The sequence below is a fragment of the Mustelus asterias genome, chromosome 11, assembly GCF_964213995.1.
Source record: "Mustelus asterias chromosome 11, sMusAst1.hap1.1, whole genome shotgun sequence".
Lineage (NCBI taxonomy): Eukaryota > Metazoa > Chordata > Chondrichthyes > Carcharhiniformes > Triakidae > Mustelus > Mustelus asterias.
Window position 1 is genome coordinate 104,762,685 of NC_135811.1, and position 21,130 is coordinate 104,783,814.

Here is a 21,130-nt window from a genome sequence, read left to right on the forward strand (position 1 = left end):
TGGCAACTAGGGGATTTTCACAGTAACTTCATTGCAGTGTTAATGTAAGCCTGCTTGTGACACTAATAAATAAACTTTAAAACTTTGAAAAAGAACAGCTTCTTCCCTGCTGCCATCAGACTTTTGATTGGACCTACCTTATATTAAGTTGATCTTTCTATGACTGTAACACTATATTCTGCACCCTCTCCTTTCCTTCTCCCCTATGTACTCTATGAATGCTATGTTATGTCTATATACCTTTGATTTGATTTATTATTGTCACATGTATTAACATAGTGAAAAGTATTGTTTCTTGCGCGCTATACAAAGCATACCATTCATAGAGAAGGAAACAAGAGAATGCAGAATGTAGTGTTACAGTCATAGCTAGGGTGTAGAGAAAGATCAACTTAATGCGAGGTAGGTCTATTCAAAAGTCTGACGGCAGCAGGGAAGAAGCTGTTCTCGAGTCGGTCGGTACGTGACCTCAGACTTTTGTATCTTTTTCCCAACGGAAAAAAAGGTAGAAGAGAGAATGTCCGGGGTGCGTGGAGTCCTTAATTATGCCGGCTGCTTTGCCGAGGCAGCGGGAAGTGTATAACCGCACAAGAAACAAAACTTTTCACTGGATTCCAATACATGTGACAGTAATAAATCAAATCATCCAATATTTTACGGTAAAAATCAGGAAAGAAAAACAGTAAAACACCATTTTTCTCCAGGGTTACTCACAGCAGCGTCCTGGAGATTAGCCTCTCATTCTGGGAGACTCCAGGGCAGTCCTGCAGTGTTGGCATCCCCATCGTTACATCAGTGATAATGCTGCACCTCCTCGGTATAGCGTGTCAAATGAGATTATGCCCTCTGGCCCTCGACTTGAACCTAACATATTCTGATCACGAGGGCTGCTGAGTGAGTTGCGCTGTGGGCAACATTCTCCATCCCCGACAAACACTTTAATTAAAAAATGTAATTGGATGATATCACTGGCTCATCATCGGTGACAAGGGGATATGTTTGGGCAGCACCTGGGCAGGCGACATGTGTCAGGGCCGGTGGGGAGGGGAATTCGGGATGGAAATGATTGGCAATGAGAGATTGATTTTTGAAAAAAAAAAGGTACCCAGGCTTTGGCTAGGATTTACTTCACCAGACGGTCACAGAATTTTAAGTGCAAGTTACATCACACGCAAATGGACTTTCTGAAATCTTTTAACACTCGTTTGATAAACATCACGCTGGAATCCAGTCTCACCCATAATCCCAGCTCAAAGTAAGAAGGATGGCAAGATCCCACTACTTCCACCCATTAGAGGTCTCCAACTTGAGCCATTTGTCACACACACTAGCGGGTATGTTTAAAAACATACGAACATACGTACGTACGAAGTAGGAGAGGTAAGCCATTCGGCCCCTCAAGCTTGTTCTACCATTCCATAAGATCATGACTGATCTGTTCATGTTGAGTTCCATATACCCCATCTACCCTTAATAACCTTTGATTCCCTTCCTTAAAAATATTCACTGATCCCAATTCCACCTTGTTCTAAGGCAGAGTTCCATAGTAACATTTTAAACATAAAAAGTATCTAATTTACTAAGAAGCCAATGAGTGTGTCCAGGGTGTGCAGGTTCCTTGATTATGTTGGCTGCTTTTCATAGAATCATAGAATCCCTACAGTGCAGAAGGAGGTCATTCGACCCATCGAGTCTGCAGCAGCCACAATTCCACCCAGGACCTATCCCCATAACCCCATGCATTTACCCTGGATAGTCCCCCTGATACTAAGGGGCAATTTAGCACGGCCAATCCACCTAACCCACACATCTTTGGACTGTGGGAGGAAACACCCGGCGGAAACCCACGCAGACATGGGGATAATGTGCAAACTCCACACGGGCAGTGACCCAAGTCGGGATTCGAACCGGGCTCCCTGGCACTGTGAGGCAGCAGTGCTAACCATTGTGCCACCGCGCCAGCATCGATGAAGCTGGCAATTGACTCAATCTAGTCTTTAAGTAACTTAGTGATTTAAAATCGAGTTATTCACAGGTTATCAACTACTAGATACTAATAGAAATGCTGTTTTTATCTGTATTGATGCAAGTAAACAGGGTTACCATTCTCAATTGCATCCAGGAATATGTTTTAATGCAAGGATTACAAAATAAACAGTTACATTCTATCATGCTGTCTGATTGGGCTAGTTCAGGAAGAAAATTGTGCAACTTATGCTTGAACAGAATGTAGATCAGGAGTAAAAATACCACTTCAAGTATATTTTTGAGTGCTGATTGTTTCCAAAGGCAGAACTCTCTGGTGGGTGCCACGGTGGCACAGTGGTTAACACTGTTGCCTCACAACGCCAAGGACCCAGGTTCGATCACAGCTTGGGTCACCATCTGTGCGAAGTCTGCACGTTCTCCGTGTCTGGGTGAGCTGCTCCCGTTTCCCCCCACAGTCCGAAAGACGTGCTGGTTAGGTGCATTGGCCATGCTCGATTCTCTCTCAGTGTACCCAAACAGGTGCCGGAGTGTGCTGACTCGGGGATTTTCACAGTAACTCCATTGCAGTAAGCCTACTTGCGACTCTAATAAGTAAACTTTAAAACTCTACCTCGGTGAATTTACCCCAGAAGCAAGTTTCACGTAGCTTAAACTCACTAGCAACTTTCGCAAAGATAGCAATTCCATTCTTAATTAGTTCCTGTACTAATTCCATTTTTAAAAAAAATACTATTTTCCTCTGTTGCATGCTTCAAGTTACCATGACAAATATTGCTTTAATGTGGTCACACTGCTCAAGGCTGTTTGAAGTTGCCCTTATGATGTGTCACATGACATGAAATGTACAGGGCAAACCACACGGAGATGAAACCTTTTGGCTGCAAAGCCAGGACTACAACAGGAGGGTCTGTCTTGAGAAGAAAATTATTTGCCACCCATTGCCAGGAGCTGCGATTGGGTTGCTGCAGTGTCTGAATCAATAGACTTCGGACCAATCCAAGCATGCACCTTGCACATAGAAACCTGCATCACTTCAACCCCTGCACCACCACCTCCCCCAGACAATACCATCCCCACCTCTCAAGGCTCTGAATCTTCAGCCAGTACATTATTACCCAAGGACCAGTGAACATGTGGAACCTGCACCCCCATAAGTCAGTTGACACTGAGTCACCTGAAATTTAAGACTGAATCAATAGATTTTGGTGCATTACGGAATCTGTACTCGTTGGAGTTTAGAAGGATGAGGGTGGATCTTATTGAAACTTACAGGATACTGCGAGGCCTGGATAGAGTAGACGTGGAGAGGATGTTTCCACTCGTCGGAAAAACTAGAACCAGAGGGCACAACCTCAGGCTAAAGGGACAAAATTTTAAACCAGAGATGAGGAGGAATTTCTTCAGCCAGAGAGTGGTGAATCTGTGGAACTCTTTGCCGCAGAAGGCTGTGGAGGTCATTGAGTGTCTTAAAGACAGAGATAGATAGGTTCTTGATTAATAAGGGGATCAGGGGTTATGGGGAAAAGGCAGGAGAATGAGAAAAAAAATCAGCCATGATTGAATGGCGGAGCAGACTCGATGGGCCGAGTGGCCTAATTCTGCTCCTATGTCTTATGGTTTTATGGATCAAGGGGAATAAATCGATCTGAGGCACAAGTTAGCCTCAAATGGCTCAAGAGGCTGAATGGCCTTCTCTCTGTTACATTACCTTAGTGAGCAGAGAACTGGAGTACTTTCAGTGCAACAAGCACTACACAATGCAAGTATTGGCATGATGGTCCAACTATTTCTGCAACTTAATCCAGGCTTAGTGAAGTCCTTGGATCTGAAGCTCCCTGGTCTCCTCTGAACAATCCAGTGCCACACAACGTGATGCATTCATCCACTGAGCCACAGCAAAGAGGCACTATCCCTTTATTTTCTCTTTTAAAAAGTTCATTTCACCCCATTGACTTTGACATGCTGAGACTGCACTCTTTACAACAACTTGCTTTTACATAGCACTTTTAACATAGTGAAATGTCCCAAGGCTCTTCAAAGAAATGTTAGCAGGCAAAACTTCACTGAGACACAAAGAGTTATTGGGACAGATAGCCAAAAAGTTTGGTTAAAGAGGGAAGTTTCAAGGGGCACCTTAAAGGAGGGGGGAAATGAACAGGTTTAAGGAGCTTTGGGCCTCAGAGAGCCACCACTGGCAGAACAGTGAAGATCAGGAATGCAGAGACAGCCAGAATTTGTGGAGCAGATGCCAAAGATTTGTAGGGTTGGTGGACGTTAGAGAGAGAGAGAGCACGAGGAAGAAAAAGAGAGAAAGGGGGGGCGGTTGGAGAGAGAGAGAGAGAGAGAGGGGCGAGGGACAAGACTTTACAAAAATTTGACAACAAGGATGAGAATTTTTAAATGGTGGCATTGATGGATTGGGAGCCAAATCATAGAATCCCTACAGAGCAGAAAGAGGCCATTTGGCCCATTGAGCCTGCATGGACAACAATCCCACCTAGGCCCTATCCCTGTAACCTCATATATTTACCCTGCCAATCCCCCTGACACCAAGGGGCAGTTTAGCATGGCTAATCCACCTAACCTGCACATCTTTGGACTGTGGGAGGAAACAATCTGAGGTCCCTATCTGCTTCAAGAAGATGACCATCATCCCGGTACCTAAGAAAAACCAAGCCACGTGCCTTAATGACTATTGGCCGGTGGCTCTGACATCCATCATTATGAAGTGCTTCGAAAGGCACGAATCAATTCCAGCCTCCCGGACAACCTGGATCCACTAGAGTTTGCCTATTGCTGTAACAGGTTCACAGCAGACGCCATTTCCCTGGCCCTGCACTCAACCCTGGAACATGTAAATAACAAGGACACCTATGTCAGACTCCTATTTACTGACTACAGCTCAGCCTTCAACACTATTATTCCCATGAAACTCATCTCTAAACTCCGTGGCCTGGGCCTCGGCACCTCCCTCTGTGACTGGATCCTGAACTTCCTAACTCACAGACCACAATCAGTAAGGATTGGCAACAACATCTCCTCCACGATCATCCTCAACACCGGTGCCCCACAAGGCATGTTCTCAGTCCCCTACTATACTCCTTATACACCTACGACTGTGCGACCAAATTCCTCTCCAATTCGATTTTCAAGTTTGCTGATGACACCACTGTAGTGAGTCGGATCTCAAACAATGACGAGACAGAGTACAGGAATGAGATAGAGAATCTGGTGAACTGGTGCAGTAACAATAATCTCTACCTCAATGTCAACAAAACTAAGGAGAATGTCATCAACTTCCGGAAGCGTAAAGGAGAACATGCCCCTGTCTACATCGACGGGGATGAAGTAGAAAGGGTCGAGATATTCAAGTTTTTTAGATGTCTAGATCACAACAACCTGTCCTGGTCCCCCCACGCCGACACTATAGTTAAGAAAGCCCACCAACACCTCTACTTTCTCGGAACACTAAGGAAATTTGGCATGTCAGCTATGACTCTCACCAACTTTTGCAGATACACCATAGAAAGCATTCTTTCTGGTTGTATCACAGCTTGGTATGGCTCCTGCTCTGCCCAAGACCGCAAGGAACTACAAAAGGTTGTGAATGTAGCCTAATCCATCACACAAACCAGCCTCCCAACTTTGTCTACACTTCCTGCTGCCTCGGCAAAGCAGCCAGCATAATTAAGGACCCCACGCATCCCGGCCATTCTCTCTTCCACCTTCTTCCTTTGGGAAAAAGATACAAAAGTCTGAGGTCACGTACCAACCGACTCAAGAACAGCTTCTTCCCTGCTGCTGTCAGACTTTTGAATGGACCTACCTTGCATTAAGTTGATCTTTCTCTACACCCTAGCTAGGACTGTAACACTACATTCTGCATTCTCTCCTTTCCTTCTCCATGAACGGTATGCTTTGTCTGAATAGCACGCAAGAAACAATACTTTTCACTGTATGTTAATACATGTGACAATAATAAATCAAATTTTTTTAAAAATCAAATCAAAACCGGAGCATCCGGAGGAAACCCACGCTGACACGGGAGAACGTGCAAACTCCACACAGATAGTGAATTGAACCCGGGTCCCTGGTGCTGTGAGGCAGCAGCGCTAACCACTGTGCCACCATGCCGCCCTCAGTCAATTCTGAAAACTCAAAACAGGGTGATGGGCGAGTAGGACTTGATACTCGTTAGAATACAAATAACGGAGTTCAGGCTGAGCTCCAGGTAAGCTGGGGAAGTAGTGGCATTGCCAAGTCTGGAACCTAAAAAGGCTCAGCAGCAGATAAGCTCGGGTAGAGACAGGACTGATCATGTGGCAATCCTGGTTCCCGAGATGTAAACCACAGCAAAAATAATCTGCATCCGCTGACACAAAAATGCATGTTATGAGGCTCTGGTTTTGAATCTAATCTACCAGAGAAACTTGTACATTTGTATAAAGAACAGGCAGATGGTGCATTAGAACTACTGACTACAAATTTAACCGCAGGCTTATACCACAAACCATTTTTCCACTCCATTGAACTCAGTGTTACTCTTGTGCGTGCTCCCAGGGATTGTGGATTTAGTTTAGGATTTGGTCGTCTAGTTTACTTTTCTAAGGCTTTACCCTCCACTGGTGCCATTAATTCTGCTGAGTGTAACCTTGAGAGCTTCATATCATGTGAGGCCGCACTGGCTGGGTGAAGCTAATTACACAGAGTCATGCTATCAGCTGAAAGGGAGGAATCTTTATGCTGGAGCGTGGGAAGTTTGGTACAGAATTAAACACATTTAAAAAAAAATAAATGATTGCAGCAAGTCTGAATGACAGAGCAGCTGGTCAGGTGCCAGAGGTCGCGTCAATGGAGATTGCACAATATATTCCAAACCAGAATCGACACAAATATGAGCTTTATTTTGCCTCCCTTGTCCCTGGCGATATACTTGGACACCAACGGTCATAGAAACATAGAAGATAGCAGCAGGAGGAGGCCATTTGGCCCTTCGAGCCTGCTCCATCATTCATCACGATCATGGCTGATTGTCCAACTCAATAGCCTAATCCTGCCTTCTCCCCATAACCTTTGATCCCATTCGCCCCAAGTGCTGTATCCAGCCGCCTCTTGAATACATTCAATGCTTTGGCATCAACTACTTCCTGTGGTAATGAATTCCACAGGCTCACCGCTCTCTGGGTGAAGAAATGTCTCCTCACCTCCGTCCTAAATGGTCTACCCCGAATCCTCAGACTGTGACCCCTGGTTCTGGACTCCCCCCACCGTCGCTCTTCACATATGTAAGAATCTGGGCCTGTGCTGTCATCATCGCCAACCCCAATATTGCCCTCAACATGTGTACACTCACCGAGCAGTGATCTAAACTGGGAATATCGTAGAATTGTAGAACCGTTACAGCTCTGGAAGTCATCAATTGACCTATTGTGTCCGTGCTGCGTCTTTGCAAGGGCAATTCACCTCGTGTCACTCTCTCACTTTTCCCCACAACCCTGCAAATATTTCCTCTTCTGATCGTGATCCAATTTCCTTTTGAAAGCCTCAGCTGACCCTGCGTCCACCGCACTCTCAGGCAGTGTATTCCTGATCCTGACCACTCGCTGTGTAAAAAGGTTTCTCCTCAGAGCCACACAGTGCAGAGAAGGCCCTTCAGCCCATCGAGTCTGTACCGAAAGTGACTACCACTAAAGGTACGCTAATCCATTTTCCTCATGTCACCGTTATTTCTTTTGCCAAACACCTGAAATCGATGTCATAGAAATCATAGAAACCCTGCAGTACAGAAAGAGGCCATTCGGCCCATCGAGTCTACACCGACCACAAACCCACCCAGGCCCTACCCCCATATCCCTACATATTTACCCACTAATCCCTCTAACCTACGCATCTCAGGACACGAAGGGCAATTTTTAACATGGCCAATCAACTTAACCCGCACATTTTTGGACTGTGGGAGGAAACTGGAGCACCCGGAGGAAACCCACGCAGACACGAGGAGAACGTGCAAACTCCTCACAGACAGTGACCCAAGCCGGGAATCGAACCCAGGTCCCTGAAGCTGTGAAGCAGCAGTGCTGACCACTGCGCCGCCCTAAGATGTGCTCTGGTTTTCAATCCTTCCAACAATGGGAACAGTTTCTGCCTCTCTACTCTATCCACACTCCTCAAGATTCTGAATGCCTCAATGGAATCTCCTCTCAACCTTATCTTCTCCAAGGAGAACAGTCCCAGCTTTGCCAATCTACCCACATGACTGAAGTTCCTCATCCTTGGAACCATTCTGTTGCCTCTTTCCACACCCTCTCGAATGTCTTCACCTCCTTCCGGACGTTTGGTGCCCAGATCTGGATGCATTACTCCAATTGAGGCTGAATCAGTACTTTGTATAATAACTTATTTGCTTCCATGTTCTATACTTCAATCTATGAAGCCCAGGATGTACTTTGCTTTATTAACCACGCTCTCAAACAACCCAAACCTTAAGCCTCAATGGGCCAAATGGCCTACTTCTGCTTCTACATCTTATGGTCTTGTGCTCTGCAGCCAAAATAAACTGAACGTTCCCTTTAGTCACCAATGTCATGTTTCTTTTAATGCCCCCTTGCTTCCATTATTGTGACCTACAAACTCAAGATCTGGACTAAATTTGGGATCTTAGAGTCTAAGAAGTATAGAATCTCTACATGCAGAAGAGGCCATTCGGCCCATCGAGTCTGCACCGACACTCTGACAGAGTACGTTACCCAGACCCACTCCTCCGCCCTATCCCCACAAACCCACACATTTCCCAAGGCTAATCTATCTAACCTACACCTTGTGGGACACTAAGGGGCAATTTAGCATGGTCAATCCACCCCAACCTGCACATCTTTGGACTGTGGGAGGAAACCGGAGCACCCCGGGTGAAACCCACGCAGACACAAGGAGAACGTGCAAACTCCACACAGACAGTGACCTAATGCCGGAATTGAACCTGGGTCCCTGGCGCTGTGAGGCAGCAGTGCTAACCACTGTGCCGCCGTGACAGACCGTCTTCCTGGTCTATATAGGATGAGTTACACACACTCAGCAGCCCACTTCCCAACTCAGTCAACCCAGGTTTACTCTCAAAGCAGAGCACATTTGTTTTGCAATAAATAGTGGATAATTTCTTGAAACATCTGGTTGCAACACACCGTGGGGAAGAGGCCACAATTGCATTGCGATGCAGCTAATGAAAGCAGATTCATTCTCGAGTGCCTCAGCTTGTTCACAATGGGAGGACAGTCCATCAGAGATCAAATTGAGTTTCCTCTCCTCAACATCCTGCCCCGGAATCCGTCAAATCGGATTTAAAGCAGTGACAGGCATAAAATGGAAAATATTAAAACTGAGACACACCCTCCTCAACTCACAGCTGCCTTTGCAAAAACAAACTGATTTTCCTACAAGAGAGATTACAGTTGATGGTTGGAGTGCAGTAAACCATATAGCTGGCAGGGTTTTTTTGTGAATAATTATCTTCAAACAGCTTCTTGAATAAAAATAACCAGGCCACTTTGCTCTTTTGAACATGCATTTAACATGCACTAGGAACTCTTACTCCTGACTAGTTAGCAGTCATATCAAAGTAAAGTTTATTTATGAGTCACAAGTAAGGCTTACATTGCGCCTAGTTTGGGGGCGTTTAAGAGATCCGTAGATAGGTTCATGGACGAAAAGAAATTGGTTTAGGTTGGAGGGTCACAGTTTTTTTTTTAACTGGTCGGTGCAACATCGTGGGCCGAAGGGCCTGTTCTGCGCTGTAATGTTCTATGTTCTATGTTCTATTAACACCGCAATGAAGTTACTGTGAAATTCCCCTAGTCGCCACATTCCGGGTCAATGCACCTAACCAGCATGTCTTTCAGACTGTGGGAGGAAACCGGAGCACACAGGGTGAACGTGCAAACTCCACACAGTGACCCAAGAATTTAGCATGACCAATGCGCCCAACCAGCGTGTCTTCCAGACTGTGGGAGGAAACCGGCACCCGGAGGAAACCCACGCAGACACGGGGAGAACGTGCAGACTTCGCACAGTGACCCAAGCCAGGAATCGAACCAGGGTCCCTGGCGCTGTGAGGCAGCAGTGCTAACCACTGTGCCAGGCCGTTGGGCAAATGATAATCACAAGGAACGTTACATAGCCGCGAACACTTCCCACTACTTTGGGGCGGAAGTGAAAAGGGAACATGTATCCTGGTTTTGTGGGGGGGGGGGACCTTCAATGCAATTTCTATACGACACCTTTAACATGGTAAAAACATGCCAAGATACTTCATAGGAACATTACCTTGTACCTGAGCCACACAAAACAATTCAGCCAGTGCCTTTTCACAGGAGCGGCACGGTGGCACAGTGGTTAGCACTTCTGCCTCAGAGCGTCAGGAAATCGGGTTCAATTCTGGCCTTGGGTGACTGCGTGGAGTTTGCACGTTCTTCCCGTGTTTGAGTGGGCTTCCTCCCACACTCTAAAGATATGTGGATGAGGTTGATTGGCCATGTTAAATTGCCCGTTAGTGTCAGGGGGATTAGCAGGGTAAATACATGGGGTTAAGGGGATAGGGCCTGGGTGGGACAGTTGTCAGTGCAGGCTTGATGGGCTGAACGGTCTCCTCCTGCACTGTAGGGATTCTATGAAAGTGATATTAGGGCAGATGACCAGAAGCTTGGTCAAAGAATGCCCCAAGGCCGGAATTGAACCTGGAGCCCTGGAGCTGTGAGGCAGCAGCGTGAACCACTGTGCCACCATGATACTTGGTGCTCTATCTTCCTGGTCTATATAGGATGAGTTACACACTCAGCAACCCAGTTCCCAACTCAGTCAACCCAGATTTGAACCCTATGAATTAAGGAAGGTGTGTCTCAGTTTTAATATTTTCCATTTTATGCCTGTCACTGTTTTAAATCCGATTTGACGGATTGCGGGGCAGGATGTTGAGGAGAGGAAACTCAATTTGATCTCTGATGGACTGTCCTCCCATTGTGAACAAGCTGAGGCACTCGAGAATGAATCTGCTTTCATTAGCTGCATCGCAATGCAATTGTGGCCTCTTCCCCACGGTGTGTTGCAAGCAGATGTTTCAAGACATTATCCACTATTTATTGCAAAACAAATATGCTGCTTTGAGGAGCATCTTAAAAGGTGGAGAAGGAAGCGGAAAGGTTTACAGAGGAATTCCAAAACCTAGCGCCGAAACGGCACATTGCCAACAGAGGTGGGAAAATCAGGGATACGCCAGAAGCCAGAATTGGAAGAGCGCAGAGTTGCCTGAGCGCTGTAGGGCTCAAAACGTTTAGTAATAATAGGCTATGTAGAGATTTGAAAACAAGGATGAGAAATTTAAAATCAAAGCTGTTCCCTCTGCTGTATTTAAGAAAATAACTGAGTCAATAATTCAACATTACTCAAAGACAGAGTTCTCAAGATGGAGTGAAGTACTGGGAACACAACAATGTCCAACAAAATTAAACAACACCAACCCAAGCCCGTATAAACTAAGCAAATCCAGGAGCCCAGTCACGCAGTGTGAGGTAAACAGACCACCTAGATCACCGTACTGCAAAAAAGAACCATAAAACCAAGGACATCATTGACACAAATCAGTTCATCATGACAACTATGTAGATGAATTAATTATCAATTTGGCACATGCCATCGATACAACAATTGCCAAAAGAAAAAATGCTGGAAAATCTCAGCAGGTCTGGCAGCATCTGTAAGGCGAGATAAGAGCTGACGTTTCGAGTCCAGACAACCCTTTGTCAAAGCTTTGACAAATGCTCATCTGGACTCGAAACCTCAGCTTTTTTCTCGCCTTACAGATGCTGCCAGACCTGCTGAGATTTTCCAGCATTTTCCCTTTTGGTTTCAGATTCTAGTATCTGCAGTGATTTGCTTTTATTTTGTTACAACAATTACAATCCATAAATCAGCAAGACCACACATCAGAAAGCCAGAAGGCATTATTACAACAACCAACACCATCACCACACCAAATCACTCATACAATCGGCAAGCCATTACCACAATCACCAACACACTGGGTGAAGCTTATACACAGACCTGAATGAAAACAGCATCAAAATAAAAGATCTCCCGCACCCCCCCCCCCCCCCCCCCCCCACACCTTGGATGGGTTCCAACATTGCCAGACTATTTTGACTTTATTATACTGAGTAGAAAGCATAACCGGAAGTTATTCATTCACAGTTTGAGATGTTGGCAGAAAGTGCAAGATGAAGGCACAATCTTTCAAACTCAAAAATATGCGTCAATCTGATGCAATTCTTTTCTTGAAGGATTATATTCATTCTGCACCTGACAGGTGGGCCTTAATTCATATCATCAATTGTATTGGGATATTGTCAGGTTTATGCACATCTTAATAAAGGATGAATATTCCTCATGTAGTTGGGAACATTCAAATAGAAATAATTAATAGTCAATCTTGCCGTTCAACATACATTTTCCACACCAGCGTGGTGGAGTTGTGTACGGGTGAACCACGTTCTAGAACATGGCTTGACTGCTAACTTGAGCTGATGGATCTGAGGCCACACCCAAGGCACTACAGTCCTAAAGGCAACTGACTGAAATAGACAAATACTGGTATCTGTATCCCCTCGTTAATTCCGAGGGTCAGAGAGCAATTGTGTTGTGGCCACTTCTGATCTTTTAGCTCCTGGCCAGTAAAAGGAAATCGTAAAATGACACTGCCCTTCTTCCAATTTCTTCTTGTATTGCATCGTAAATATAGTTATGACACCAGTACATTACCAGCAAGATCCACACAAATAAGGAAACAGATTGGAACTCTTGCATCCAATGTCATCCTGCCAGTACAATACTGCCAAATTTCAAGTGTTACGCTTAAACCTGCATGTCGTACTTGCTTTGGTTTGGCTAAAAACCCAATATATATGTATATATATATATCATTAAAAAAGCATAACCAAACTGGAAAAATCTGAGTGAACAAGTGTCATCTTGAAAGTATTAAAAAACTATAAAATCAGCAGCAGCAAATAGCCTCTAATTGACCAAAGGCCGTGCTGATTTACAGTAATAAAGGGATAGGCCAATTAAACAGATTCACGTCTGTAGAATAATTGACACACCGTATGTAACATTCCCGCCTTGTTTGGCAGATCCGCAAACAACATAAAACAGCAAAAAAGTGAAACAAGACACGAACACCTTCTCTCCAAACACAAATAGCATGCACTGGCAGGGACTCTTGATGCTGGACTATTATTCCATCTGTTATTATTTTCCTTTTCAATGTTCTCTCTTAAAGATATAACCCTGATAACGAGCGTTGGAAAACTGTTCGGGTCAGACGCGGATGCGTGATGGGTCTCAGTTGACATGAATCCTTCCCTCACTCAAAGTTTCCACATGTATAATACCCAATCGGGGACACATGGTAGTTATCAGAGGCAACTCCTGTTCGCAAGTCCCTAGCTCTCCATCCCCAAATTCAGTCTCTCATTTTTACAACTGATGCAACGCTACTGACTACATACGCTACCCTCCATCCTTCATTAGAGTTGTCCTAGCAAGAGATTAGTACAAGATTTACACAAACCTTTCTCTGTTTGTCATATAGGGAGCTCTGCTTATCTTGAGAATGGGAAGATGAATCACTGAGGCCTTGGTCATAGGCAGTGTTAGCCGAATGCCGACATTTCTTCTGCGGAATTTAAAAAAGTTCAAAGTTAAATAAAAATCTAGGGATTTTTTTTTTCCACCAAAATAAATCCAACACAGCAAACTGCTTTCGTGAAGGTTTTTTTCTATTAAAAAAATTCCCTGCTCTCTTTAGCACACCCATTGTTTCTGAGGTTCAGTTATATGTGCTGTGGCCACATTCTTACTGCCTCACTGGGATAGTCATTCATTGTGTGGCAACGGTTTAAGCAGGCTGTTCTCACTCTACCCCATACCTGCATTTGCTGAAGGGCTTCAGGGATCAGGAGCAGGTACCCTGGCTGATTCTCTCCCCCCCCCCCCGCCCCCCCCGACTTTGTAATGCTCTCCAAAAACCAACTGCAGCGCCCAAACCCCACCCTGACTACCAGCAAATAACCATAGCAGAGTCTTAAACCAATCAACATCCTACTCCATATGGCTTCATTGCACTGTCCAAACCAGAGTTTGTATTTTCAGTAGCTCTGGGTGTCCGGCTGGATGGTTATGATGGCGTAAGTGACGCTGAAAGAACAGAAAATGCATGCAACTTATATCCCGTTTATATCATGGATCTGGCGTCGAGCAGTGATACAACACTCATGTGGCATCACCCCTGTTTGAAGAAGCAATGAGGACCATCACAGAGACAGGATTACAAACAGACCGGCTTACCTCAGCCTCAGTAGCAATACAGGAAACAGAGGCCAGCCAAAAAAATACAATTACCAAAACAAAACGGTCTGAATGGTTCCCGTCTCCACAAACCCCTCCAACACCGAGGTTGACGCCAACACATCCAGCCAATGAGGGTGGCAACGGCAAACTCCTATTTTAAAACAACCGCGCGAGTGAATATTTCCCGATGCTTAAAATCATAGAATCGCAAAAGGAAACCATTTGGCCCATCAAGCCTGTGCCAGTTCGTTGAAAGAGTTATCCAATTAACCCCCTCCAAGAAAAGTTAGGATTTCTGTCGTAAAGTGAACATTATCAGCCTGGTAGCACACTCGAGTCTAGTCAGAAGATTGTGGGTTTGAACCCAACTTCAGGGAAGTCCCTCGAATGTAAAATTCAGGTGAACACTGGATTGCACTACTGAGGGAGTGCTGCACTGTCAACAGGTGTTTTCTTTCTGTTGGTGCATCAAACGGAGACCTGCTATCTTCCCAACTGGACCAAAAGATCACATTGCATCATTTTCAAAATGATCAGGGAGTTCAGCCTGCTGTCCAAGCCCAAATTTATCCCTCAGCTAACCCCCAGAAGTGGATTATAATCTCATTATCACATCATGGTTTGTGGGAGCTTGCTGTGCACAAATTGGCTGCCACATTTCTTACGTTATAACAGTGACTACACTTCAAAAGTTTTTTTTTTATTAGTGTCACAAGTTAACACTGCAATGAAGTTACTGTGAAAATCCCATCGTCGCCACATTCCGGCACCTGTTCGGGTACACTGAGGGAGAATTCAGCACGACCAATGCACCTAACCAGCACGTCTTACGGACTGTGGGAGGAAACTGGAGCACTCGGAGGAAATCCACGCAGACATGGGGAGAACGTGCAAACTCATTGACCCAAGCCAGAAATTGAACCCGGGTCCCTGGCGCCATGAGGCAGCAGTGCTAACCACTGTGCCACCGTGCTGTCCGAAAAGTGCTTTGAGATGCCCTGAAGGTACAAAAGGTGATATAGAAATGCAGGTCTTCCTTTAGTGATTGTCTCTCTATATTTGAGGTAACATTGAAAAATGTTTTTTTTCACGCTATCTTCCACAAAACGCGGAGCTTCATCAAAACATGACGATATGGATTTTCTGTCTTGGACAAGTGGGAACATCTTGCTAACATTTCTAGTCAATGGACCCAATATGATCCCATTCCAGCTTCATAGAAACATAGAAGATAGAAGCAGGAGAAGGCCATTCGGCCCTTCGAGCCTGTTCTGCCATTCATCACGATCATGGCTGATCATCCAACTCAACAGCCTAATCTCGCTTTTTCCCCATAACCGTTGATCCCATTCGCTCCAAGTGCTATATCCAATCGCCCCTTGAATACATTCAATGTTTTGGCATCAACTACTTCCTGCGGTAATGAGACGCTTACAGAGAAGTGGGGCAAGGATTTGCACATTTGCAGAATAACCGAGGCTTATTATAGCACTTGTAACTCAGTTGGTAAGAGCACTCTTAAATAAAGAACTCAACCACAGAGGGCAGGAGGGTCTGGTCACTGCCAGAATGACAGGATTGTGTCTGACATTGGAAGCACCAAGACCTGAGTGGGAAAATACACAAATCAGCCAGGATTCCGGCTCCTCATCATCATGCAGTAACGCCTGGCTGAAATACACCTGGAGCTTTGGAGAGCACTGGGATGTAACGCCAACTGTAGGTGGTTAGCTTGTCCGTACCCACTAGTCTGGGCCCATAAATAGAAATACTGAATAAAGATTTGCAGCAACGATACCAGAACTGAGAGTTATAACATTCAGGGAAGACTGAACTCACTTTCCCCGCTGGAAAGAAAGGGAAACCAATCTAATAGAAATTATGAAAGGGCAGCTTTGATAGGGTAGACATGAGGAACTTCTGTAGCCAGGAAAGGATTAGAACGCGGATCACTGGGGCGAATAGTAGAGATGCATTGAAAGGGAAGCATGTGGGAGAAATGAATGAGGGGATATTGCTGGTAGGATGAGATGAAGATGAACAGGAAGAGACACAAGTGAAGCATAAATAACAGCATGGAGATGTTGGGCCGAATGGTCTGTTGCTGTGCTGCACATTCTATGTGTTTACTGAATCATGGAATCCCTACAGTAGGAAGGAGGCCATTTGGCCCATCGAGTCTGTATTGACCGCAATCCCAACCAGGCCCTATTCCCGTAACCCCACATATTTACCCTGCTAACCCCTCTGACACATTGGCATGGCCAATCAACATAACATGCACATCTTTGGACTGTGGGAGGAAACCGGAGCACCCGGAGGAAACCCACACAGACACGGGGAGAATGTGCAAACTCCACACAGACAGGGACCCAAGGCCGGAATTGAACCTGGGTCCCTGGCGCTGCGAGGCAGCAGTGCTAACCACTGTGCCACCTTAATTATATTTAACCATTGTCAGGCATCAAGGCATCAGAGTGTTGTCACAACAAAGAGAGAGAGAGAGAGGGGAGGGAAAGTGGGGGAATGAAAATCCAAGGAGAAAAAAATACAATTGTGCATTGTCACACAAAATCTTCGAGGTTCATATGTTGTTAATTGACCTGAAAAGCCTTGTTGCTGCAGTTATGCTGAATCTCCTGTATCTGTGCTGCAGACCTCTTAACACTCAGCCATCTGGTAATCTGTACGAAGTGAATAGGAAATGGTTTGGCATTTTGGAATTCAAAGATAATAAATGGACTCAGATACAAGCTTCAAGAGAATGAACAGGTTTCCCTGCAGATGGTGGGGTATGGCAGTCATTAATCTCAAGACAGCCACATCTTCCAGCAGATACTTTGAAAAAACACTCCCATGTATGATCCCAAGTCACTTTGCTCCACTCCCTGTTTCCCCCCCCCCCCCGCCCCCCTCAATCACTCTCGCCAAGTCACGCGTTCATCAATCTACCCTGCAGCAAATAAGTAGCTCATTCATTGCACAGGGGTCTTGTGTACACACTCCATTCAGCGGAGACGCCAAATGCACTTCTCGAGAAGGTCCCTGGTTCACTCCCCTGTTCAGTGCCAAGTTAGCTGAACTCAGGCTTCATTGAAGTTCAATTGTCCTCCTGAGAGGCAACAATCATCATTTCGCTGCCTCTGTTCCCAGTTCTGTGATCGATGCTGGAGAGTTGACATGTGTTGGGGAGTATGGCAGGAGAACAGATGAAAATGCTATCAACAGTTATACCTCCCCGCAGAGCTTAATATACATTTGACTCAATCTCTCGACTTACACAGGAAGAACGAGCACGGTCTACGTACCATTTTTCGTGTATAAGCACCAACGGTAAAATAAATCCTCAGGAGCTTCACGGTCACCTCCATTGCACACAGATATCGTGAAGCCAAGTGTAGTCCTGGCTGGGATCTGTTCATTCAAAGGCTGGAAATCAGACCAGTGAACCCGGCCATGCAGAATGTTAAATCACCAAACCCAAAACGGGATTCACACTCAGTGTGGATCCAGCTTAGATAAGCCCATTATGCAGCTATATGGACAGTCCAACTGAGTCAATCTGCTTCCAGCAATTCAGCTGAACTGCACAAGCAGCAAGACCCTGTGTCTCAGACTTTCTCATCACCCCACCATGACCTGTCTCCTCCAACCTTTGTAGCACCCCCAGCCCCATGATCTGTGGCAAACTCCACATCCCTTTTTGCAAGACCCCCCCACCTTGCCCTGCCATCAGCTGTCTGGGCCCCAATCTCTGGGATTTTCTCCCTAACGATCCCCGCATCTCCTTCATCCTTTTAAGATGCTCGGTAAAACCTATCTCTTAACATTGAAACATATAAGATAAGAGCAGGAGGAGGCCATTTGACCCTTCGAGCCTGCTCCGCCATTCATCACAATCATGGCTGATCGTCCAACTCAATAGCCTAATCCTGCTTTCTCCCCATAATCTTTGATCCCATTCTCCCCAGGTGCTATATCCAGCCGCCTCTTGAATACATTCAATGTTTTGGCATCAACTACTTCCTGTGGTAATGAATTCCACAGGCTCACCACTCTTTAGGTGAAGAAATGTCTCCTCACCTCCGTCCTAAATGGTCTACCCCGAATCCTCAGACTGTGACCCCTGGTTCTGGACTCCCCCACCATCGGGAACATCCTTCCTGCATCTAACTGTCTAGTCCTGTTAGAATTTTATAAGTCTCTATGAGATCCCCCCTCATTTGTCTGAACTCCAGCGAAAACAATCCTAACCTAGTCAATCTCTCCTCATACATCAGTCCCGCCATCCCCGGAATCAGCCTGGTAATCATTTGCTGCACTCCCTCGAGAGCAAGAACATCCTTCCTCAGAAAAGGAGACCAAAACTGCACACAATACTCCAGGTGTGACCTCACCGAGGCCCTGTATAATTGCTTACCCCAGCCGGCATCTCCACATCATAATTGCAACAACACATCCCTGCTGCTGTACTCGAAACCTCTCGCAATGAAGGCCAACATACCATTTGCCTTCTTTACCGCCTAGAATCATAGAAACCCTCCAGTGCAGAAAGAAGCCATTGGGCCCATCGAGTCTGCACCGACCACAATCCCACCCAGGCCCTACCCCCACATCTCCACATATTTACCCGCTAATCCCTCTAAGCTATGCATCTTTGGACACTAAGGGGCAATTTTAGCATGGCCAATCAACCTAACCCGCACATCTTTGGACTGTGGGAGGAAACCGGAGCACCCGGAGGAAACCCACGCTGGACCTGCACGCTTACCTTCAGCGGCTGAAGGTCAAGCTTTTCCGATACTTGTCCTAACATGGCTGTGTGTCGATTTCCATCATTCCAGTCCTTAAAAAGAGCCTTGGGATGTTTTACTATGGTAAAGATTCCACATAACCTACATTTATATAGCGCCTTTTAACATAGTTTAATGTCTCAAGGTGCTCCACATGAACATTTTCAAACAAAATTTGCTGCCAAGCCATGCAAGAAAATATTGGGTCTGTTTGGAATGGTCAGAGATGTAGGTTTTAGTGAGCATCATGGAGGAGGAATAATGGGAAGGAGGTGGAGAGGTTTACGGTGGGAATTCCAGAGCTGCAGGCCTAGCAATTGAAGATAAGGCTGCCAATGGTGGAACAGTCAATGTCAGGAACTCTCAGGAGGCCAGGGTTAGAGGAATACAGATGTATCAAAGAGTTTCAGGAGATTGCAGGGAGAAATGAGGCCATGGAGGGATTTGAAAAAGGATGAGAATTTCAAAATTGAGATTCCATACTTAGGAGCCAATAGATCAGTGAGCACGGGTAATAGGGGAATGCAGCCTACAGCAGGTTAAGAAAAGGGCAGCAGAGTTTTGGATAACTTCAAGTTCAACTTCAAGTGGGCGGCACGGTGGCACAATGGTTGGCACTGCTGCTTCACAGCGCCAGGGACCTGGTTCGATTCCCGGCTCGGATCACTGTGCATGTGAAGTTTGCACATTCTCCCTGTGTCTGCGTGGGTTTCCTCCCACATTCTGAAAGGCGTGCTGGTTAGGGTGCATTGACCCGAACAGGCGCCGGAGTGTGGCGACTTGGGGGATTTCACAATAACGTCATTGCAGTGTAAGCCTTACTTGTGACTAATAAATAAACTTCACTTTAACTTTAAGTTAATGTAGGATAGGATGTGGGAGATCGCTGAGATCGTGTTGCAACAGACAAGGCGAGAAGCAACAAAAGGCCTGGAATAGGCCTTCAGCTGCAGACGGGTTGAGACTGGTACAGAATTGGATGACGTTACGGAGGTGGAAGCAAGTGGCCTTAGTGATGGGGCAGGTTAAGTGTGCAGAAGCTCATGTCGGGGGAAAATGTGCCAGTTTGGGTCAGCATCAGACAGGTGCCAGGGACAGGGATGGACTCAGGGAATGGAATCTGTGGCGGGGACTGAAGGCTTCAGCCTTCTCAATATCTAGCTGGAGAAAACGTCTGCTCATCCAGTGCCAGATGCTGTTGCCACTGGATCACAGAGCATACCGAAAACCATCTATCCAAACAATGATGTGCATTTAACACTCTTGGGCTCACAACGAGGTAGATATTTCGTGAGTTTCAGCCAAATGCCAAGGCTTTCTCCAGAACAGTGCCACAGCAAGAAGGACACACACTTGGAAGAGTTCATTCCTGTAAGGGAATGTATGAGAACAACAGGACAATGTAAAGAAGCCCCCCATGTGTTCTTCCAATGGTTTTTGAAAGCTTAGCCAAACAGGTCAAGACTGCATCACACTAAATCCTAAATCTCAGCCAAGTTTAAAAAAAAATAATTTACAGGGTGTGGGCTTCGCTGGCTGGGCCAGCATTTGTTGCCCGTTCCTGTTTGCCCGGGACTGAGTGACTTGCTAGGCTATTTCAGATAGCATTTAACAGTCAACCACATTTCTGTGGATGTGGAGTCACAAGCCAGCTAGACCAGGTGAGGATAGAAGATTTCCTTCCCTAAGGGAAGTACTGAGGGATGTTAGTGAGCCAGATGGGTTTTTATGACAATCGACAATGGTATCATCATGCTCATCGTGAAAGTCTGTATTTTTACTGAATTCAAATTTCACCATTTGCCAAGGTGGGATTCGAACCCAGGTCCCCAGAGCGTTACCCTGGATCTCTGGATTCACGGTGGCACAATGGTTAACACTGCTGCCTCAAAGCACCAGGGACCTGGGTTCAATTCTGGGCTCGGGTGACTATCTGTGTGCAGTCTGCACATTTT

General features: G+C 45.8%; 1 protein-coding gene across 8 annotated transcripts in view; it reads right to left on the minus strand.

Moving 5' to 3' along the window:
- Positions 1–21,130, minus strand: part of LOC144500760 (protein AF-10-like) — a 213,661-nt gene that overhangs the window by 152,475 nt on the left and 40,056 nt on the right. For 4 of the 8 annotated variants that reach the window (XM_078224164.1, XM_078224167.1, XM_078224161.1 and 1 more), the window contains exons 7-8: positions 19,154–19,228; positions 13,604–13,708 (exon numbers count right to left, since the gene is read on the minus strand). The exons of 2 other annotated variants lie outside the window; for them this stretch is intronic. In XM_078224164.1, coding sequence (XP_078080290.1) covers positions 13,604–13,708; positions 19,154–19,228 — 180 coding nt within the window. Of the gene's footprint in view, positions 1–13,603; positions 13,709–16,985; positions 17,067–19,153; positions 19,229–21,130 lie in introns of all 8 variants that reach the window. 2 more of the 8 variants (XM_078224162.1, XM_078224163.1) reach the window with 2 other exon arrangements.